This window comes from Protopterus annectens, chromosome 8.part0 (assembly GCF_019279795.1).
Source record: "Protopterus annectens isolate FY-2018-M chromosome 8.part0, PAN1.0, whole genome shotgun sequence".
NCBI lineage: Eukaryota > Metazoa > Chordata > Ceratodontiformes > Protopteridae > Protopterus > Protopterus annectens.
In genome coordinates, this window is record NC_056741.1 from 1,226,086,182 (window position 1) to 1,226,110,119 (window position 23,938).

At 43.0% G+C, this 23,938-nt stretch overlaps 1 protein-coding gene across 2 annotated transcripts in view; it reads right to left on the minus strand.

Moving 5' to 3' along the window:
• Window positions 1-23,938, minus strand: part of LOC122809322 (RNA-binding protein 10-like) — a 1,914,178-nt gene that overhangs the window by 50,016 nt on the left and 1,840,224 nt on the right. For both annotated transcript variants that reach the window (XM_044080723.1, XM_044080722.1), the window contains exon 24: window positions 18,328-18,457. In XM_044080723.1, coding sequence (XP_043936658.1) covers window positions 18,328-18,457 — 130 coding nt within the window. The remainder of the gene's footprint in view (window positions 1-18,327; window positions 18,458-23,938) is intronic.

The following is a 23,938-nucleotide window of genomic DNA, read 5'->3' on the forward strand; positions in this document are numbered from 1 at the left end:
TTAAGCATATGTTTCTTAGGCACAGAGCCGAAATGCTAGGAGAAGCCACCACAGAAGCTGAACTTGGCCTACCTCTAAAAGAAGCTTTGGCAACAGAAGGAGAGGCCCTAACTACCTTGGGAAGAGAGGGAAGAACAGTTACCTGAGAAGCCCCTCAGCCTGGCCTACCTCCTGAGAGGGCACATCCTGTAACAGTAAAGTATCTGCCTGAGACTCCATAGAGACTCCTGGCAAAACCTCTGGCTCCCTGAGCCTTCTAGCCGACGTCGGGAGGACCGGTTCCTCACCCCTAGGCTTCACTGTTTTGTCCTTTGCTTCTTGGATGAAGCAGGCCGGAGCATCCGACGGCATATTATAATTAAACACTAACCTAGCACAATCAAGCCTCCTACCAACAACGTCGTGCTCAGGCCCTAAACAAGGTATACACAATGTATGATAATCCCTGCGGTATCTGCTTCCCACAAGAAATACAGTTATTCACTTTTTCTGACATCCGTTAAATACTGAGGCAAGAAAAACCAAAATGTTCCAGCGGGGTTACTTAGCCAACTCTGTTTTCGGTCTGAAACTCCTTTCGAAAAAAAATCTCGACAACCAACCTGCACCATAAAATTGCTTCTAGTCAGGACTGCAGCAAGGGAAGACGAAGAACATCCACCTTAGGCATGAAGGAAGGATTAGTTCGTACAGAAACTCTGTCCTAATGGAAAATGAGGAAAGGTTCCACTGCCATTAGTGCCTGCAGCTCTGAGACTCTTCTAGCTGAAGTTATTGCTAACAGCAGGGCAGTCTTCCATGATAGGAATTGTAGATCTGCAGAGAAAGCTGGTTCAAAGGGAGGTAGCATAAGTTTTTCCAGAACAAAATTGAGGTCCCATGTTGGTGTAGGTGCTCTCCTGGGGGCCTAATGTTTTTTGCCCCTCTGAGGAACTGCCTTAGAAGTGGATTCGAAAATAAGGGTGGATCCATGTTGTAGTGGGCTGAAATAGCTGATGCATGGATTTTAATGGAAGAAAAAGAAAGTCCTTTGTACAACATCTCAGTTAAATACTGTAGAATGTGAGGCATGTGAGGCCGAATTGTGTTTTGGCCTTTAGTTTGGTTCCAGGCACAAAACCTTTTCCATTTGCCCGAGTAGGCCTTCCTGGTGCTGGGCCTCCTAGCTTCCAGAATAACATCCATAACTGCTTGGGAAAGAGGAGCTGGCTGGATGCTTAGGTGATTTGCCATGCAGCCAGATTTAAGGTTTTGAGCTGGCTGTGAAGAATCCGATTGTTTTGCTGTGTGAGCAAATGGGTAATTTGTGGTAAAATCCAAGGTGGGCCCTGGGCCATATTCCTCAATAGTGGGTACCAGTGCTGCCGTGGCCAGTCTGGGGCTATGAGTATCAGTAGTGGTCTCTCCTTTCTGACTTTCAGAAGCACCTTTGTGAGGAGAGGCAATGGAGGGAAGGCATATACTGTCAGGTTTTTCCAAATGAACGAGAGTGCGTCCACTTTCCAAGCTTGATGGTGAAGTGTCCTTGTACAAAATTTTGTTAGTTGATAGTTTTGAGGACTGGCAAACAGGTCTATGTCTGGAAGGCCCCATTTTTGAGTTACCATTGCAAATACTTGTGGATCCAACTTCCACTCGTGGGGATCCATGATGTTTCTGCTGAGGTAGTCTGCCAATGTGTTCTTCTTTCCTGGCAGGAATTGAGCTTGTAACTGAACTTGGTAAGCCAGAGCTGTGTTCCACAAGGTCATTGCTTGCCTGCATAGAGGGTAGGAGTGTGTACCCCCATGTTTGTTTATGTACCACATTACTGTGGGGTGTTGTCCGTCCTTATTGTAAGTTGTCCTGGATGTAATAGATTCTTGAAGGCTGTCAGAGCATTCTGTACAGCTAGCATCTCTTTTTGATTAATGTGCAGATTCTTTTGATCTGCAGTCCATACGCCTTGAACGCACTGTCCTGCCATGTGTGCCCCCCTGGCGTAGTCCGATGCATCTGTTGTCATAGTTTGCCTGCTGGGGGCAAGGTGAAAGGCTGACCCTTGTTGAGGTGACATGCCTGTGACCACCATAGAAACTCCTGTTGTAGGCAGGGAATGAGAGAGATCATTGTGTCCAAGCTGTGGCTGTGTTGAGACCATACGCTTTTTCGGTACCACTGTAATTTCCTCATATGCAGCTTTGCAAATGGTATTAGTAGCATGCAAGATGTCATGAAGCCCAAGGCCTGCAGAATTTTTCTTGCAGGTAGTTGGGTCTTTGTTGCCATTGTTTTGAAATATTGAGTCAGTTGTAGTTGTTTGTCTGGCGTCAGATAAGCCTTCTGGGCCGTTGTATTCAAGCTGACACCCAGGAATGTCATATTTTGTGAGGGTACTAGTTTTGATTTCTTTTCGTTTACTGTGTACCCCAGGCAACTTAGAAGATGTTTTACAAAAGCCAGATGTTGCAAGAGGATGTCCTTGCTTTCTGCTTGGATGAGGCAGTCGTCCAGGTATGGGTATATTTGAATTCCTCTTTGTCTGCAGTATGCAATTACTGGTGCCAGGCATTTTGTGAAGACCCTGGGTGCAGTAGATAAGCCAAAGGGCAGTGCAGAGAATTGGTAATGGGTTGAACCTGCAATGAAATGGAGGTATCTTCTGTAACTTTGTCTGATAGGGACATGCAGGTATGCCTCCTTGAGGTCCAACGTTACTAGCCATGCGTCCTTGCCCAACATGGGAAGAAGCTGCTGTAGTGTTAGCATCTTGAATTTGGGTACTTGTAAGAAGGTGTTTAGAATGGAAAGGTCCATAATTGGTCTCCAGGCATTGCCCTTTCTGGGAACTAGAAAGAGTCTTGAGTAAAATCCTTGGCCTTGCTCTCAAGTACCAGTTGAATGGCTCTCATGTCCATGAAAGCTGTAATTTGTTTTTGTGCCTGTGCCCATTGATTTTTTGGCAGGTTTGGCATTCCTCTTTTCATTGGCAAGGTGTGAAAATGGAATCTGTATCCTCATGAAATTATGTCTAGGACCCATTTGTCTTTTGTGACAATGTGCCAGTTGTCTGAAAAAAAGTGCGAGTTTTCCTCCCAAGGGGGCTACCAAGAGAGTGTTGCTTGGACATATGAGGTGTAAGTCATTGAGGTTGCCTTCTGGTAGTTTGGGACCTGTCTTCTCCTCCCTTCTGTGTTGCAGTGCCCCATTGGCGAGGTTTGTACTGGGCTTGTGGTTGTCCTCTGCCTCTTGGACGTCTGTATTTACCCCTCTGTGGTCTGTCAGTAGCTGGAAAGGACCAATTTTTTGTTGGCCAATTTCTGCTGAAGAGAGGGGGCTGTACCTGTAGGAAATCTTCGACTGTCTGCACAGATTTTGCCTTATCCTCCATTTTCTTTAAGACTACTTCTGCTTTAACTCCAAAAAGAACATCCTGCTGTAAGGGAGCATCTAGAAGCTTTGCTTTATCATGATCAGGCAGAGTTTGTTCCTTTAACCAAGCATGCCTATGTATAACAGACCCAGTGACAGCTGCTCTGCAGGAAGCCTCCAAAGAATCAAACCCACATTGTAAAGTATGTTTGCCCACCTGTTCAGTTGCATGCAACAGATCCTGCATTTCTTTCAATTCAGACTGTTGAGGGAGTGTGCTCATTCTTTGTTTTAACTGAGAGATAAGAAATTGCTGATATTTTAGCATGTGAAATTGGCAATTGAGTGCCCTCATAGCTAGAGTGGCTGAGGTGTAAACCTTTTTCCCTCCACCTGTCTAGTGCTCTGGAGTCCCTTTCAGAGGGTACAGGATTTCTTGCCATAGAAGCCTTAGCCCCTTTGGGACCCTGGGAGATAGTCTCTGGATCAGCAACAGGGCTAGTCTCTGGATCAGCAACAGGGCTTTTATAAAGACATTTGTGGGAATCAGGCACTCTATAGTATCTGTCAGGTTTGGCCGGAGCAGGAGGCAGAGAGTCTGGGTTCAAACTGGATTCGAAGTAAACATCATCCACAATGTCTAAAACTGGGGGGATGGCAAGTGGTCTGTGCTGGGGGAGTAAAAGAAACTCTCTGAGCCTTTTCTTTGAGTCAGAGTAGTCCTGACCTTCCCAGTGAAAATGTTCCCTCATAGTGTGTAAAGTTTCCCCAAAGGAGTAGTCTTCAGGAGGAGAAGCTGAGGGAATGGAATCCTAAGCATCAGAATCTTCATAAGGGGAGGAGGAGTAATCTTGGTCCTCTCAGGAGCCTGATGAAATGGACACTTGTTCAGAGGATGCATAATCTTCCTCTTGTCTAGGCCTTTGGTCAGGAGGGGGTTGGGAACCCCTGATTAAAGAGATCAAATCTTCAGCCATTTTGAGCATCTGTTTCTTAGGCATGGGGCCTTGAACAAGGGACTGAAGTGCAGTCTTTTTAGGTTTAATAGGAGTCTTCATCTTAGGATATGTTTTAATGGTGAGTGTCGTCGGTCTGAAGACGCCTTCAGAAACCGAAGGGGTTTCAGCACCGACATCTTTTTCAGCAGTGTCGTCGGTAGGGGCTGAACAAATGGCTGCGTCGGCCTGGTACTTTCCGCCAAAAGTTATGAAGCGGTCTCAGGTTCCAGATCTGCGGTAGTCGGGGGCTGCGTCAGAGCTTCACTGAAGACCGGTGAACTGGAGACCACACCAGCCGAGGCCTTGGAGTCCGGCTTGGATCTAGGCTGCCTGTCCTTATCCTTGCGCTTTTTGTGCACGCCGGTAGTCGGTTGCTCCGACGGCATAGTGTAGTTAAATTTTCTACCGAAGTAGTGTCGTGCGAAATCAAAGCGTCTTTTTATAGTACGCTTATTAAACCTAGCACAAAAACAACAACTAGTGACGTCGTGGTCTGGGCCTAGGCAAGGTATGCAGTAAGAATGAAAATCCTTATGAGGTATTTGCTTCCCACAAGAAATACAATTGTTAACTTTTTCTGACATCGGTCTGAGGCAAGAAAAGTTTCCCCAACGGGGTACTTGGCTTTATTAAAGACTTCGGTCTGAAATTAGAGTTTGAAAATCTCAGGAGTTGGCCGACCGGCACTTGCGAACTGCTTCTGCTTCGGGCACCGTGCGGCAAGAAAGACTGAAGAAAATGGCGTTGGATGCATTATATATACCCCTGGCGCACTGACGTCAGGGAAGAAGCGACAGCAACCGACGCCGGACCAAGACTTTGGAATTCTGGATGACTGCGGGACCGCCTGACAACAGGATAACCCAAGTGTGATGACTGCAGCAGGGTAACACGATGAACATCTGGGAAAGTATCAAAGGTCTCGTGCACCCTGCCTGCCTCCTCCCCACTTTATCTGCCCCCCACCAAGTACCTTAGCTGTTATATGAACTGGGTGACTAATCAGATATAAGCGTGCACACACTCTTGGGAGTGGATGCTCCACTAAAGCAACCAGGCTTTTATGATCAAATGATTCAAATCTTCTAGCTCTTCTAAGCAACATTTTCTAGTGGGATGTACTACACTGCTTAGTTTTAACATCATGCACAAAATAAATCACTAATGTAGTCATAGTGTAAAATGGAAGTGGCAAACAGTATGCAGAGGTCTTACTGCAGACTGAGGGAGGAGGTTACAACATTTCATTGAGCATAGCTGTTGCACCCTGCTCTCAACCTATACTGTTTCTCCTGCTTCTACCTGATGCAGAAGGAAGACCAAGTGGCTAGCACACCAATGCTTTCAGCTGAAAAATTCTTGAATGCAGCAGTGGTAGCATCTGCATTAAAACAGTATGTCCTGACCCCCATACACACAGACATGTGGTCAAAACTGAGATATATACAATAAGACAGACATACGGAGAGAGTTGGAAAAACTGGTCTTCATTGCTTTCCTGGAATGAAAAGAAAAAAATCTGCTCAGTAAATTCTTTAGTTCTCATGGTATTTCCTCCTCTTTGAACTAATGTAAAGGGGAATGGAAAAGTATAGTTGTGTACACTTACCATAAATGTGGATGTTAGAGTGTATTCACTGTTGCAGTCATCACATTTGGGTTATCCCTGCCAGGGTAGCCCTCAGCCAGCGCGAATACCAGAGACTTAGTATTTCTGCATTGGTTGCTGTTGCTTGAGGACTGACGTCAGGTCATCAGTAGTATAAAGTAAAGCAGACGATACCATTACATCAGTTTTTCTTGCCCTAACCTGTCAGGAGTCCCAAGTAGGAGGCCAGGTTCTGGTGGAAGAACCCCACCAGTGTAAAATAAATACCAATATGTCACTTGTAAGGAAAGGAGAATAATAAGGAAGAATGGTAATAAAAGGAGAAAGAGAAAAAAAGAGGGATGGAGGGAGGGAAACCAGGGCTGCAACAGTGAATACACTTGAACATCTACATGTATGGTACGTGTACACAACTGTACTATGTCCTTTGTGTTTCACTGTTGCAGTCATCACATTTGGGTTGATTCCCAAAGCTGAGGAAATGGGTGGAGGCAGTCAAGGAAACTAGGGGCTGGGTAGGATGCCCTGCAAGACTACAGAGGCAAACCCTGCCCTGGATTTGGAGAAGAGCAAGTGGTAATGCTTGGTAAAAGTGTGAACAGATGTCCAGGTGGCAGCCTCCAGGATGTCCCTGGTGGGGACTCCACTGAGGAAAGCTGCAGAGGTGGAGGCTGCTCTGGTGGAGTGTGTCCTGACCCCCCCTGGGGGGAAGCTTTCCATGCTGTTTTGTAGCAGAAATGGATGCAGTGTGCTATTCATTTGGAAATGGCTTGTTTGGAGATGGCTTTGCCTTTTGCCCCTGTAGCAAACCTAACCAGCAATTGATCAGACTTTCTGAAGCATTTAGTCCTGTCTAGATAGAATCTGAGCTGTCTGTGCACATCTAGAGAGTGAAGAATCCTTTCCCCCTTGTTCTGGGGATTAGGAAAAAAGGTGGGCAAATGAATGGATTGGTTGAGAGCCACACTGGACACCACCTTGAGCATGAAGGATGGTTTAATTCTGAGGGAAACCCTGTCTGCATGGAAGATGATGAAGGGTTCCACAGCCATGAGTGCTTACAGCTCAGAGACACTTCAAGCTAAAGTGATGGCCAGAAGGAATGCTGTCTCAGGAGAGAAATTTTAGTTCTGCAGAAGAAGCTGGGTCGAAAGGGAGCAGCCCGACTTTTTCCAATACAAAGTTAAGGTCCCAAGCTGGTGTTGGTGACCTTCTGGGTGGCCTCAAATTGCTAGCTCCTCTTAGGAACTGTTTGATCAAAGGGTGTGAGAAAAGGGGCTGCTTAGTGTGATAATGAGCAGAAATAGCATAGGCATGAATTTTTATAGAGGAGAAAGAGAGGCCACTGTATAGTAGGTCGGCTAAGTAATCCAGAATGAGAGGGAGGGAGAGCTGTGCCGCACTGGCTCCCTTAGCCTGGATCCAGGTGCAGAACCTTTTCCCCTTATCAGCATAAAACTTTCTGGTGCTAGGGCATCTGGCCTCATGGATAACATCCAGAACCTGTTTACTGAGGTTGGCAGATTGGTTTGGGGTTAGGGAATAAGCCAAGCTGCCAAACTGAGTGTCTGCAATTGAGGATGCATGAATTCCCCTTCCCTCTGGGTCAGGAGGTTTGGCATCTCAGGAAGATGGCATGGAGGCAGCGGGGACAGGCTGTGCAGCAAGAGGTACCAGTGTTGTCAGTGCCAGTCTGGAGCTATAAGAAAGGTCCTTGGTTTTTCCTCCCTTATTTTGAGCAGTACCCTGGGGATGAGAGGTAGGAGAGGAAAGGCATAGACTGATAGACTGACCCAGGGGAAGGACAGGGCATCCACTTTCCAAGCCATGCAGTGATGCTCACTGGTGCAGAATTTGCTGAGCTGATGGTTGGTGTGGGAGGCAAAGAGGTCGACCTTCGGGGTTCCCCATTTCTGAGATATTAGGATGAAGGCACTTCTGCTGATTTGCCACTTGTGTGGGTCCAGAAGATTTCTGCTTAATTGGTCTGCCAGAGAGTTGAGAGAGCCTGGTACGAATTGTGCTAACAGGTGTAGTTGTATGGCAGAGGCTGTGTGCCAAAGGGTTATGGCCAGCCTGCAAAGAAGGTAGGAGTGAGTTCCTCTCTACTTGTTGATGTACCACATCACAGTGGTGTCGTCTGTTTTGATCAAGATTGCCCCTGGAGAGAGAAGGGGCTTGAAAGCTATCAAGGCATGCTACACAGCCATCATCTCTTTTTGACTGATGTGCAGAGGGATTTGCTGTGGGCTCCAATGGCCCTGTATGCACCTGCCGTCCAGGTGTGCACCCCAAGCATAGTCTGATGTGTCTGTGGTTAGGGTCTGGGCGGCGGGGGGTGGGGAGAAAGGCAGTCCCTTGTTGAGGGAGCATGCTGTTGCCCACCAAAGAAAATATTTTCTAAGGCAAGGAATTATAGGTAGAAGAGTTTCCAGGTCTTGAGAGTGTTGACACCAAAGGCTCTTTAGGTACCACTGAAGTTTCCTCATATGCAGTCTGGCATATGGGATGAGTAGTATGCAAGATTCCATGAAGCCCAGAGCTTACAGGATCTTCCTGGCAGTTAGCTGGGGCCTGGTGGCTAGTTGAGAGAAGTAGGCTGTCAGGAAAATTTGTTTCTCTGGTGTAAGGTATGCCATCTGGAATGCTGTGTCCAGACTTGCTCCCAGGAAGATTATCCTTTGGGTGGGCACCTGTTTGGATTTTTCGTTGACTGTGTACTCTAGGGAGGTTAGGAGGATCTTTACAAAGGCCAGGTGCTTGAGCAGGTTTGCCGGGCTGTCTGCCTGAATAAGCTAGTTTAAGTATGGGTAAATCTGAATATTTGTCTGCAAAAGGCAATGGCAGGAGCCAAGCATTTTGTGAAAACTCTGGAAGCAGTAGATAAGCCAAATGGAAGCACAGAGAACTGAAAGTGTTGAGATCTTGCCCTGAAGCGGAGATATTTCCTGCATGATTCCCAGATAGGAATGTGGAGGTAGGCCTCTTTTAGATCTAGAGTGGCTAGCCACGCATCCTTGGAGAGCATGGGTAGCAGCTGCTGGAGGGTGAGCATTTTGAATTTTGGGATCTCCAGGAAGGTGTTTAGAATGGATAGATCGAGGATGGGGCGCCAGGTGCCCTCTTTTCTAGGTACCAGTAAAAGTCTAGAGTAGAAACCTTGGCCTATCTGTTCTGCAGGAACGTGCTCTACTGCCATCACACAGAGAGCAGGGAAAGGATTTGCTTTTGAGCCTCTGCCCACTGATTTGGTGGTAGATCTGGGAAGCCTTTTGGGGTTGGAAGGGTGTGGAAGGAAAATCTGTATCTCAGACACAATGTTCAGAACCCAGTGGTCCTTGGTAATGGTGGCCCAGATGATTGAGTGAAAAGAGAGTTTTCCTCCTAGGGGTAAGTGAAGGTGGGCAGATGGTGGAGGAGGTGAGTCATTGTGAGTTATGCTTTCCCCGTGGCTGCTGTCTGGGGGGGGGGGGGGGGTCTGTTTCCGCTGGGCCAGTTTACTGGGAGCAGGAAAGGACCAGTGTTTGTAGGGACAATGTCTGCTAAACCTAGTGGGCTGGACCTGCAATAAATCCTTAAATGCTTGCATAGATTTTGCTTTTTCTTCCATATTTAAGACCTCTGCTGCCGTAGTGCCAAATAAGTTATCTTTGTGCAAGGGGGCATCCAACAATTTAGATGTGACATGGTCTGGCAGAGACTGTTCCTTAAGCCATGCATGCCTTCTAACGACAAATCCAGTGACTGCTGCCCTCAAGAAGCTTCTAGGGCGTCAAAACCACAGTGCAAGGTTTGTTTAGTTACTTCACTTGCAGAATGCATCAACTCTTGCAAAGCTTTAGATTCTGCCTAAAGCAGGAACAGACATTTTTTGTTTAATGAGTTCCAAGGTATGTTGCTGAAATTTCAGCATATGGAACTGACAATTTACTGATAGCAAGAGTAGCTGACGTGTATACTTTTTTACGGCATCTGTCCAATCCTCAGGAATCCCTGTCTGAGGGGTGAGATTCTTAGCAGAGGTTGCTTTATCCTTTTTGGCCCTTGAGAAATGACCTCGGGATCAGCTGTAGGATTTTTAAAAAGATATTTGTGCGAGTCAGGGACTCTATAGTCCCTGTCGGTTTTTTTGGGAGCAGGAAGAAGGGTGTCAGGGGTCAGGTTGGATTCGAGGAAAACATCCTCCACAACATCCAGGACTGGAGGGGTAGCCAAGGGTCTGTGTTATGGAAGATCTAGGAATTCCCAGAGTCTCTTTTTAGTGTGAGGGTAGTCTTGACTCTCCCAATGGAAATGTTCCCTTAAAGTATGCAGGGTTTCCCCAAAGGAAAAATGCTCTGGGGGAGAGGCTGAAGGAGTGGAATCCTCATAAGTGGAGAGGGGTTGCATGTCTTCATATTCAGATGCATCAGATTCATCTGACTCTTGTTCAGACAAAACTACAGGGGACAAATCTCTTTTCCTTTTGGAGGGGGTAGCTTGGCTTCCCCTGATCAGCACGATAAGGTCTTCGGCCACTTTAAGCATTTGAGACTGAGGCAAGGTAGCAGGCGCCTGAGAGTGGGTCGTCTGTTTCTTGGGTGTGGTTCACACCCTGGGCCTAAGAAACTCTGTCATTCTTGAAAGAACAGCAGTCACGAAAAGACATTGGTTTGTGTCGCGATTCTGTAGTGTGAGGGGCTTCCTTGGAAGTCGGTGCCTGCTCAGCGGGTCTGGACCCATCCAAGGTAGTGACGACTGCAGGATCCTTAGTCGAAGAAGGGTTTTGCGGCATACTGGACTCCGAAAGGGTCTTGGTAGCAGCCTGAGAATCAATAGAAGTGGACATCAGGGACTGCAAAAGCACCTCACTGAGTACCGGAGAACTGAGGAATTAGAGGACTGTAAGCGAAAATATCTGGCTACAATAAGGGCCGGACAATGGATAGTTCTGGCGTAGAACAAAGCACAGAAGCGACAACGGGGGACGTCGTAGTCTAGGCATAAACAAGTGACGCAGTAAGAGTGGAAGTCTTGGCGTGGTATTTGCTTTCCTCACACGAGACAATTAACTTTTTCTGACATCAGTTAGTGCAAGAAAAAAGGATCCACAACAGGGTACTTAGCTTTAGAAGAATTCAACTTCAATTCAGTAGATGAAACTCAGGTAGTGGCCAACCGGAACTCATGCAAACTGCTTCTGCTTCGGGCTCCACGGCAAGAAAGACTGATGTAATGGCACTGGCTGCCTTACTTTATACTACTGATTACCTGACTTCAGCCCTCAAGCGACAGCAACCAATGCAGAAATACTAATTCTCTGGTATTTGGGCAGGTCGAGGGGCTACTCTGGCAGGGATAACCCAAATGTGATAACTGCAACAGTGAAACACGAAGGACATCTAGACAGACTGATCTGAAGTCAGTTCGGAGACCACGTAAAACAAACAGGAAAGGCTCATCAAAGAGAGACTCTCTCATTTAAAACCCAGTCTGATTCTTCGCACATTAAGGCCTGCAGTTAAACATCTTCCAAGCTACAATGAGACCACTGAAAAAGTTTGCCTACTGTGCAAGAGAAAGTCCCTTAAATAGCCAGTGCTTGTGTTCTCCTATTAAAAGCAAGGGAAGCTTTGCAGAGGAAAGGCACAGCTCATTCATCTACAACAGTTAAATCAGCAACCATTTTTAAAGACTTTCTGTGTAATGCACTTTAAGGGTGGCTACTCGTCTTCCATTAATTAACGTTTTTTCCCCCAAACCATTACAAAGTAGGTACACAAGTCCAGGAGCAAGACTAGGTTTAGCACTGTTTTAAAAGGCCTTCTATCATCAGCCATTCACTGCAATGGTGAAAGTGTGTGTGTGGCCGGGGTGGTCCATTCTTTGTACAGTTTTCCAACTCCCTGTTCTAACAAGTCTTTCATAAATTTTTGTCATAAACCCAACTGCAGGAGTGATCTACATAAACAAGGTGCGCACATCCTAACAGCAGATGTCTGACTAAGCTCACTGCTGCAGTATTAGTTGCCAACCTTCTTCCCATCTGTTTTGATCTTCCTGATTTTGCAGAACAGTCTACTAGCTTAAGTGATGGTGTAAATGGTTTGCCACAATCATCCACCATTGCCTACTAGGTGATCCACTGACTGAACTGTCAAGATGCTGCATGTGGAACTGTGTGCAGTGACTATTGCCTGTCCACACTACTTTGCACTAATGTCACTAGACTATAAAGAAAATAGGACTGGGAGTTCTTCCTTCACAAAGGGGCATATCCCAAATATCTAAATAGAAAGAACGGAAAAAAAAAAAAAAAAAAAGGCTGAAGGCAACTTAGTTTGGTCATACTACCCATTTTATCCCTGACGAAGCCATCTAGCCCTTGCCAGGATGTCTGCAGAATTACTGGAATCAGTCCAGCAGGCAGATATTTTCGTGTGGTTAACTCCCATATACAGTGGATATAAAAAGTGTATATACCCCTGTTAAAATGACAAGTTTTTGTGATATAAATAAATGAGACCACAAACTTTTCCCACCTTTAATGTGACCTATAACCTGTACAATTCAATTGAAAAACAAATCTGTTGGGGGACAAAATATAAAAAAAATGTACAATAAGCTGGTTGCATAAGTGTGCACACCCTTAAACGAATACTTTGTTGAATCACCTTTTGACTTAATTACAGCATTCAGTCTTCTTGGGTAGGAGTCTATCAGCATGGCACATCCTGACTTGGCAATATTTGCCCACTCTTCCTTGCAAAAGTGCTCTAAATCTGTCAGATTGCGATGGTATCTCTTGTGCACAGCCCTCTTCAGGTCACCCCACAGTTTTTCTATTAGATTAAGGTCTGGGCTCTTGCTTGGCCATTCCAAAACTTTAATTTTCTTTTGGTGAAGACATTCTTTTGTTGATTTGGATGCATGCTTGGGATCATTGTCATGTTGAAAGGTGAAATTTCTCTTCATCTTCAGCTTTCTAGCAAACGCCTGAAGGTTTTGGACCAAAAGTGACTGGTATTTGGAATTCTTCATATTTCCCTCCACCTGGACTAAAGCCCCAGTTACAGCTGAAGAAAAGCATCCCAGAAGTATAATACTGCCAACCATCATGGTTCATCACGGGGATTGTGTTCTTTTGGTGATGCGAAGTGTTTTTGCGGAAAATGTACCCTTTGGACTTGATGTATTGTTTTGCAAATTTTAGCTGGGCCTGGATGTTTTTCTGTGTAAGAAAAGGCTTCCGTCTTGGACCCACAGGCCAGACATATGGAGAATACAGGAGATTGTTGTCACATGTTGTACACAACCAGTGCTTACCTGAAATTCCTGCAGCTCCTTCAGTGTTGTTGTAGGTCTCTTGGCAGCCTCCCTGACCAGTTTTCGTTTTGTCTTTTCATCAATTTTGGAGGGATGTCCAGTTCTTTGCAACATCACTTATCCCATATTTTCTCCACTTTTTGTGACTCGCTTCACTGTGTTCCATGGTATATCCAAATGCTGTGGAAATTTTTTGTACCTTTCTCCTGACTGATACCTTTCAACAATGAGATCCCTTTGATGCTTTGTAAGCTCTCTGCGAACCACGGCTTTTGCTGTAGAAGGCAACTGAGTAAATGTCAAGAAAATCCTACTAGGACAGCTGAACTTTATTTGGGGTTAATCAGAGTCTCTCTAATTGATGGCAGGTGTGTACTCAAGAAGACTGAATACCGTAATAAGCAAAAGGTGCTTCAACAAAGTATAAGATCTGCACATGTATGCAATCAGCTCACTGTAAGCTTTTTATTATGCCTTTGATTGATTCAGGTTTTCCAATTTTCCCAGTCCCTATGAGGATGAAAAATGTACAATGGAAAGAGATCACAGAAGCAGGAAAAGAAAACTGATGGGATAAAAAGCACTGTTTATACTGATGCAAATACTGTTTATAACCTTTCTAAATATGCCTCGTCAGACTCTGAGCTTACTCTGTTAAACAGAGGCATGTCTTTTATACTTGCACAAAGTGCTAAAATGCATCAAGTTTTTTCTGATTTACATTTGTTTGGGAGAAAAATTCTCCTGAAATTACTGTTTGGTCCACAGAACAATGATAGTACTGAGATACCTTTGAAGAAGCCAAGTACATTTTCACCACCTGCACATCCTGTTATGGACACTTTTGAATTTATGTACAATGGAAATTTCTGATATGTTAGCTACAAAGGAAAGACATGGTTATTACAACTTAAGAGTCTGAAGTGAAAGCAGTTAGTAATTTAAGGAATTGTGATGTTATTATCAGACCACTTCATAAGGAGGATGGAACTGTGATACTTGACAGAGGTGACTATTTACAGAATGTTATAAATGCTGAGAGAGAATGTTACCCATCAGAATATATCCTGTAATCAAGTGAATGATTTTATTGCACATGCAAAGCATACTTTACATGATCTACTGCAATCATATGTAATAACCGAAGAAATTTACAGGTGTGTGATAGATGAACAACCCATTATACCTATACTGAAAAGTCTACCTAAAAGCCATAAGGATCACCTCAAATCCCACCATACAGACCAACAGTATCTGGCAGAGGCTGGGTAACTGAATTTCTCTCCATATGTGTGGAGAAAAAAATTGAAATAATGTTAACACATGCACCAACAGTAATTAAATAAACCTCTTGTTTTTAAGCTCTCTAAGTGACTTCTATGAATCTACAAATGACTATGAAAGTTGTTTGTAACTTTAGATGTAAATTTATTTACTGTGATTCCAAATTTTTATGGAATCAAAGCTGTTTTTATTTTGTCCTATACAGTATCTGATAAAAAGAAAATTAAGATTATGTGCTTTTTTGGAACAGATATTAGGCAATAATTTATTCATAAATTCATATATTAGGCAATAATGTATTCATGTTTTATGATCAATATTATTGGCAGAGAGATAGTGTAGCCATGGGTACCCCCTGTGCCAACACATGCCAACTTGGTGTTTGCACAGTGGGAGGCTACCCATGTTTTATCCAATACATGCCCATGGAAGGCAAGTTTGAAAGTTTATCATTGATTTGTGGATGATGTATTGGGGGGGGGGGGGCGCACAACTGAAGAATTAGTCATTTGTCAATTACTTGGAAAATGCAACAGATTTTTTATGTTTTACTGTCAGCTACTCTGCTGACTAGAAAGATTTTTTAGATGTGAACATTTATAAAGATGTGACTGGCAAATTACAAACTAGAATGTATAACAAAAGTTGCTGGAGAAATATGTTGACTTTTGATAGCATGCACCCAAGGCACATTTTTGATAATGTACTAAGTGGGCATAGTCGAGAGAGTCTACAGATTACGCACTGAAGACAATATATAAGAAAATGCAAGATACGTTTGCTATTCATGGATATCTAACACAAAGAATTAAGAAAACAATAGGTAGAACCAAAGGTTGGAGAAGGGATAAAGGTAAACAAAGGCAAGGCAGGCAATACTGACAATGGTACTGTTATAAATGAACAAAAATTGAATAATAATTTATCTGCAAGAGTAAATTTGCATTATGATAGTGATATTGATGCTATTTCCCAGGTGATAAGAAAGAATTGGAAGGTTTTACACACTGAAGATAAATTAAAAGCAATAGTTGGCCCCCACCTCAAATGCATTTACACTAACAGCCAGAATTTGAAACAAATTTTATGTAGGAACATACTTCCCAACAAGCCTAATGCACACAAGACACAACTAGGAAGATTTAAGTGCAGAAAATGTAAGGCATGTCAATATGTTAAATAATATTTTTGTGCACCCTGTGTCAGGCAGGAGGTATATACCCAGGCTACCTGCAGACTGCAGAACTAAAAATGTGGTGTATTTAGCTGAGTGCACATCATGCCAAGCTTTCTATGTTGGGAAAAACTAACAGAATGCTAAAACAACATATACTGCAGCATATGAGTGACATTAAATTATGTTTGAGAAGTAATGCTTTATACCAACATACCGAAATGAACAAAACATACGTTTCAATTCATGGTGTTGTGTGCTCAACAAGAGTATTGGGGGGGCATTGTACACAGTACTGAATTAGCTGAATTACAATGAACAGCTGAGGTACAAGCTAACACATACACCTAGGTTAAATGGCTGTATGCCTTTAAAACCCTTACTGAAGGTTGTGCTACTGATTTAACTGGTTAACATTTGTATAAATATGGCTGATTTTAAACTGTTTTTAGATCTGATGAAGAGCCAATGCTCAAAACTGCTTTATCTGCAGTTTAAATAAAAGTTTAGAACGTTATGGTGGCTCCAGTGGGTCTTTTTATCATTTGCAGTATTTATTACCACTGTGGATTTTTTACTTCTTCCTTGGCTGCTGTGGATCTTTACTGTTGCTATTTTTAGATTACCTACCAACCTCAACTCTTCAGACCTAAGGATCATAATTTTTCATCTGTCCCCTCATGGTGACAGACAAAATAAAAATTAAAAAAAAAAAATAAATAATACTTGGATTTTCATCCCAAAACAAATGCTTTAACAGGCAAACGAAAAGTTCTGCTACAGGATTTCTTTCGCGCTTTTTTGTACAGATGTCTTCAGTGATGCAAACAGTTACTGCGTTAAACTCTTAAAATAAACATGTCTGACAGTCTTGACTAATACATTCAGGCAAGAATATCCACCTTACAAAAAAAAACTGTGCCTAAGCATGTCATCAAGGAAAGCATTTTTTCCTGTAAACCTAATTTGGCATCACTATCAAAAATAGAGACACTGTACAGAAAACAAAAAATCTGATAGAAAAAAATACAAACTCACCACAACTGGAAGCCAAAACTACATTCCTAATTGTTGATGGGAAAGAAATGAAAGATGATTAGCCCATCCTGCCTACTTACTGGGAAAGAGGGTATTCCCTGAAGTTAACAACCAAGTCATGCACTTTGTAGGGTAGTAGGCAAATCCAGAAGATGGCTGCAGAAAGCTTGGTCAGGAGCTCCACCTACAGGTAAGAGTAATGCAGCTAGGACTCCCCTGCAGACCACCCCTTAAGATCAAATCTGAAAGTGAACAAAATGAAGGGGACAGTCTTCATTAAGACTATAACCACTTAAGGCAGGTCCAAGAAATAGCCTTCCCGCCTCTGTCAGTGGGTACCAACATGAGAAAGCAGAAAGTGGCAGAAAAAAAGTGTACATTTGTTTCCTACTTCTCTCTTCCTTCACATGCCTATCTAGTTTTCCAGAATTTCCTTTTTAGGCTGTATGCACACAGCCTTCCCTTTGTCAGATTTCTCTTCTCTTAGAAGGTTCATAGGTTCACAGCTAATTACTAGGCTAGCTGCCTTAATTTAATGGGCCAATCAAAGTCTAAACAGTTTCCCTTCCAATATTGAGAATTAAACACTGTATATTGCATCGGTGAGTCATACATCTTAATCATTATACCAAAATGTGCTCATTAAGAACAGTGTGTTTAATTAGCAGGTTTCTTCATAAAAAAGAATGCCTGTAGTGCCAGTCTCTGGTGACTTGTCATGTTGAAGGTGTGGCAGTGGTGTATACATACCCATACCGTGCTGTCATCCAAGACGCGAGAGAGAGAGAGACTGGCCAGAAGCCAGGACTTGCACCCCACAAAATACTTGGCTGCTTTTAGTGGCACTGCAACGGTCACCCAGACAACAAGAAGGGCATTTGTAACAACAACAAAAAAAATTATATTAAGACAGCTGGAAGCAAATTTAGGCAGCCTCTATTCTGAGCAAGTGCCAGCGGATGGAAGAACACTATAGACAGTGCTGGAGAATTTCTATCCCCAACACTTCCTGAAATATAAACAGTGTGACAATTCCTTTAGGAAGTCAGCTGACAAAACTACTGCAGAATTGGTCCCACTGCTTGGGAATAGTAATCTTGAGTTTTAAATGCCGTAAGGGGTTCTCAAACAGCTCACAGTGTCAGAACAAGGACCAGCAAAACTGACAACACATGCTACACAAAAATACAATTAGGGCACCACACAGTGACAATTATCTGTTTCTGCTATCATCTTACATCAGGCAATAAATCCTCATTATTCAGTACTTCACTGGAAAACACATATGTAAAGCAAAACAGTGTCAGAACAAGGACCAGCAAAACTGACAAGACAGAACATGCTACATAAAAAGTCAGTAGTTAAAAAAGCAGAGTTAGATCTTTGAGAATGTTGCACTAACCTATTAAAATGAATACTGCCACTTAATGCACCCTGCTGCTACCAATGATAAGCTACATAGTAGATGGTGGCTGCTTCTCCATAAAAGCCCTTGTGCCCGACACTCAGATATAATGAAAAGTGATTACTCATGAAAAACATCACTGATTATAAACAGCTGTTAATACCTCAATGGGACTTGTGATTCCTTGCTGCTTTCGTCCAAGGCCACTCCCTGCCTTCCATCCCATAGCCTGCAGCATCCGACTCCCAAGGTTATCAGTGCCAAGCCCATCTTTGGTTGGTTGCTCAAAGTCCCTGGTGTAAGAATAATAATAATTTTATTCAGTTATTTTTCTTTAAGGAGTTCTGTCAAAGGTACTTGGAGACAATCTGCCATGCTTGCTAAACTCACTTCCATCTCTCTCCTGGGAATATTTCTGATGTGTCCCTAACAGCCATAGTCATACATCTGATTTCTTTCTCAAAACATATCATAATTTAATGACTGAAAAGAAAAGTAATATGCAATAAAGAAAGTTCAACATTCTGAAGCCAAGCAAATGCTACCATACGCTTGCCATGCTAAGGGAGCTCAAGTGAAATACACTTAAGGCACCACACAGTGCCAATTATGTTTCTGCTATCATCTTACATCAGGCAATAAATCCTCATTGTTCAGTACTTCACTGGAAAACACAAATGTAAAGCGAGACTACTAGATGAGACAGGCTAATAACTGGCTGATATACTTTTCACTCAAAGGGAGGATTTCCAAATGCCAGCCGCATACATGTAAGAATTAAAGAAAACAGAAAAAACTTCTGCAAAAATACAGTAAGGTCAACAGTTAATAGAAGTCTGTGTACATGGGACCTAGGACAGGTGAGAAGATACAAAGTGCAGTAAGAAAAAAGCCCACAGTCATACAAAAATACAGTGACAGCCCCCCCCCCCCCAAAAAAAAAAAACAACAACAACTCTTTACTGGGGAAAACCATACCTCTATCACACTATCCGAAAGCCAAAAGGTAAAAGTAAAAACAGTGGACTACAAAGATAATGATACTGGTGAAGAAGCTGTCAATAAAAGGCAGCTGCCATGTTAGACCTCTAAATAATTCAAGAAAAACATTAAAAATGCCACAACATTCCCCTAACATGTAGCACAAAATGACTTGATAAGATTTTTTTTAAACTAAATAACTTGCTTTTTACTCTTGAAAGTGCATTTGTGCAAGTTAACTTAACAGTAGCTTGTAGAAATAGATCACTTTCGTAGCATATAGCTGACCAGAGGTATCCTACAATGGATTAGGCATCGGGGCAATATGCAAAAGCTTTATGTCTGAGGAAGCTCAAGGGTATGCTAATAGAAAAAGCAGATACTTGGAGGGTACCAAAGTTCAGAACCTTCTTAACACTCAGAGAAAGTTAGTTGGGGTTATGGAATCAATCAATCAAGGCTGCAATTTTGTACATTTACATGCTAGAAGAAAAAGTGGGACAAAGGTAAAAGATCACCACCCTGGCCAAAAAATATCTCCAGTAAGAAGAGTAACAGAAAAAGGATTAAAGGCAAATGCAGCCAAGCAAAAATGTCTGAAAAGTATCTTTTTAAATAGAAAATGAAAAACCTGAGTTTAAGCAATCCACAGATGATAGAAAGCCAAGAGGGGCTTCAGTAACAGATGGGTCCTAGTTCTTGTGGAACCAACTAGAAAATCTCTTCCATTTAGCCAAATGGGATTTTCTAGAAGCAGATTTTACAACCTCATACTTGCTCACATCCTCAGAAAAAAGGTGTCTAACAGGGATCAAAACTCTATCATCCAAACAGTTAGCATTTCTGTATCTGGACTGGATCACATATCCCTTGACCTGTGTGAGTAGATTTACTCTAATGAATTTCTGTTACTTGACCTTGGCCATTTTCATGAGAAGGAAGAGCCACTGCTGTCTGGGCCAAAAAAGATTTGCCAAGATTATTCTAGTAGAGTCCTTTTTGATCTTTAAAAGTACTCTAGTTATTAGAGGAAAGGCATATAGAACATTCCAGCCCACGTGAGGTAAAGGCAGCAGTCTTCCAGCAAGGCCTTCTACAAATCCCCCACAGGTGGATAATTTCACTGAAGGCCTTGGTGTCCAACTTCCATTCACGAGTATCTGTCCAAGAACCTGCATTAGGAACAGAACCTACAGTGTTTTGATCTTTTGGCACCAAAGGAGAGTGAGCTATTAGTTACTGCTACCACTTAAGCCACTGACACTAGTTGCCTTGGATTTGCTCAGCTTGACTGCCACAGTGCTCTGCTCTGGTAAACTAAGTAGCCTGAAGAGAGAGTTTGTGCTGAACTGCAAGTTATCAGGCTATCACGGCTAGTATGTATATGGGGGGGGGGTTGTAAAGGCCAGGCTCTACCTCGTTTGTTTACATATCACTTCACAGTACTGCTGTTTGTGACTACCGAGACAGAACCTTAAGTCCAGAAATGGTTCAAATTTGCTCAAGCTGTCACAAAACTGCAGTGAGATAGGCCTTCTGCCACTGCTCGGCTGTGACAGTGGAAAAAAATAAGTGCTTATTTTCAACTGTTTTCTGCACTTCTGTTTTACTGCATATCTGTTGAATCTGTACAACTGTTTTTAGTCTTCTTTTTGTTGTCTGTTAGAGCTAAATATCCGTTACTGTTTGTGACCTTAGGAGCTTGTAGTGAAATCGTTTGTCTAGAGAGGCTGAGCTGTTTCTTTGTGGGAAGAAGAATCAGTCTGGTTTGATCTAGCTAAAAGCATTCCTGCAACACTGTTATTCTGACTGGATAACTGGGCTTGTTTGTTTCTCTACGTTAACAGCTAGTGTTTTAAACCAGTTTGTACTTGTTTGCACAAGCTGTTCAAAGTTGCAGTGAGACAGGCCTTCTGACATTGCTTGGCTATGATAGTGGAAAACAATAAGTGCTTATTTTCAACCGTTTTCTGCACTTCTGTTTTACTGCTCATCTGTGCAACTGTTTTTAGATCCCACCCATCGCTCAAGCTCCTGTTGTGGTCTTAAAGCTTGGTGGCTTTGAGGTGCCCGCCTCTAGTACAAAGTTGATGTTGGACACTCCCCCCAGTCACATTACATCAACTCATTCTACTGTTTTTAGTGAGAACTTTGTAAAGGCCCACCCCTTTAGCTTCTTAACTTTGAATTATTTTATTATCTTCTGTCTCCTCACTTTCTACTAAAAAACTGTACTTCTTCCTACTTCATTTTGCTGCTTGTGGTTAGGAGTTCAACTGCATTTAGTATGCTGTATTTATTACTGCTTGTCGGCAGCCTCATTAAATTGATTACAATATTCTATTGAATAGCTGCTTTATTTGTGCTGTCTGTTACTGTTGTGATTGTGAGCTATTGTTTTAAAACAATCTACTGATTAAATATATTTCATTGCTATCTACTGCAACTCATTACTGGTTAACTGCATTTCATTGCTTTTTAACTGCTTTTCATAGTGCGAGTTCTGTTCTTTTGACTATAAGTGATTAATCTGTGCTTTGAGTTTTTTTTTCTGTGTTCTTAAACTTAAAATTGAGTAGCATAGTCTAGATACAGGTCTGCTGCATCCAGAGCTTCAGCTGCACGTTTTTTTTTTTTTTTTTTTTTAACCCTTTTTGAGGTTTTCCAGCTACAAAGTTTCCCTTAATAGCACTTGTGTTATCATCTAGTAATACTACTCTCAGACCTTCCTCCCTTTACTGGGCATCCTGAGACAGTGTAGCAACTGCCTCATGTACACGAACCACCCTCTACTACCACCACCTAGGAACACAATTTGTGAGAGATGCAATTATATCAAACACCTAGTGTCATTGCTCTCTCCCCCGCAAACTAGAATATCTGGCACTGAGAATGTTGGTAACACCAACACCCACACCTACACAACACACCCCCACATATGCGGAGGTCCTCAATAAAAGCATACCCAAACAAGAGAGGCCTCGGAGTCATAAATGCACGTGAACTCCACTGCCCACCACACATAGCCCACACACCTCTGTCTCACAGCCACTAAGGCCTAAACATAAACCCAACACATTAGTCACAGGAGAGTCCATTGAGAGAGACACAAATGTGCCCCTCACCAGGTTGGATAAGGAGAAAGTCAAGGTTAGTTGTTTGTTGGGTGCCAGAGTCCACCATATCACCAATGCACTCAAGTCTCTCAACAGATACTGTTATGACTCTGTCATAGTCCATGTTGGAGTGAATGACTTGAGATCCATCTCCCTGGACTTTATGGAGACAGACATGATTGAACTCACTGAATGTGTGTCCCAGGCAGGTATGTTCCTAGCCTTAAGCAGCATTCTGCAGTCATCCAGAAGGATACTTCAATACAAACAGAAAATGATTGACTAACAATTGGCTTAGTTTCTGGTGTCATTCGAAGGGGATCCAGTACGTGACAGCCTAGGATGACATAATTGACAAACCACGATGCTTTGCCAGAGATGGCCTGCATCGGTCTCTCTTGGGTTTCAGGCTCCTGGCAAAGACTCTTGCCTCCCTCATGGTGCCTTTTTTAGGCAATGCCATGAGGTCAAAACTACCAACATGAAAATTTAATCAAAACGTAAATTAAAGGTCATGCTGCTAAACGCTAGGAGGCTAAACATGAAACTGCACTCGTAAGCATTCTTAATCCTGGAAGAAGCTGATATTTGTGCAGTCACAGAAACCTGGTTCAAAGCTGCGGAGAGCACCATAGCCACACCAGGTTACTTATCCCATCATTCATTCAGACCCCAAACTGTTGGCAGCTGCAATGCAATATTATAACTATATATATATATATATATATATATATATATATATATATATAAACAGACATACACAACTCTAGGCTTGTCAAACAGTATGATGCACAGGAAACACTCCAGGTGCCGTTAATAATTGACAAGACTCTAAACTCAAGATGCCCAGTCCACCTATCTGGACCTCTTCAAATCTATCAAGATTCAACCCTTTACCCTGATCCTGGGCAACTTTAACTAGCCAAACATAGATTGGAAGAAATACTTATGCCAAAACACAAATGCCCAGAGACTCCTTGATTTCGTCAATGCAAATGCCTTGGACCAGTTGGCTGACACCCCCACAAGAGGTGAAAATATCTTGGACTTGGTATTAACCAACATGAGTAACCACTGCAGCACCCCTACAGTGTCATCATCCCTGTAAGATCAGACTACAAAACAGTCACTTTCGAAGTCCTCATCTCCATCGACCCCCACCCCCACCCCAGCTAGGGTCAAACAAAAAACTTCTCCAAAGCTGATTACAACCTCTTGAGGGAAGGTGTAAACAGTATCACAGCCTCCTCCCCCCTCCACAGGAACTAGCGCATATGTCCAAACCTACACCAAAGTACTACATGAGCATTTATAAAGCCGCATGGAATCAAGAAAACCAGACAGGAAGAAATCCTCCTCCTCAAGGAAGAGATCCTGTCTGGTGGACATCTACAATAAACAAACTCTATAATAAAAGGAAAAAAATTGCCGTCCAGGATCAAGGAGGAGCAAGTGCCTAATTGGAAGCAATCTCTCCTTAGCCTGAAGAAGCAAATAAGAGCACTAGTGAAATTCTCCAAAGCAAACTGAGTCCAAACTGGCCACATCTACTACAGACAATCATAAAGCCTTCTTCGCATATGTCCGCAATTTCAAGGGAAGCACCCAGATCTGTTCAGAACTGGAGCTCAAGGCCACCACATACACAAATGCTGTAGATATAGCCAACCTGCTAGC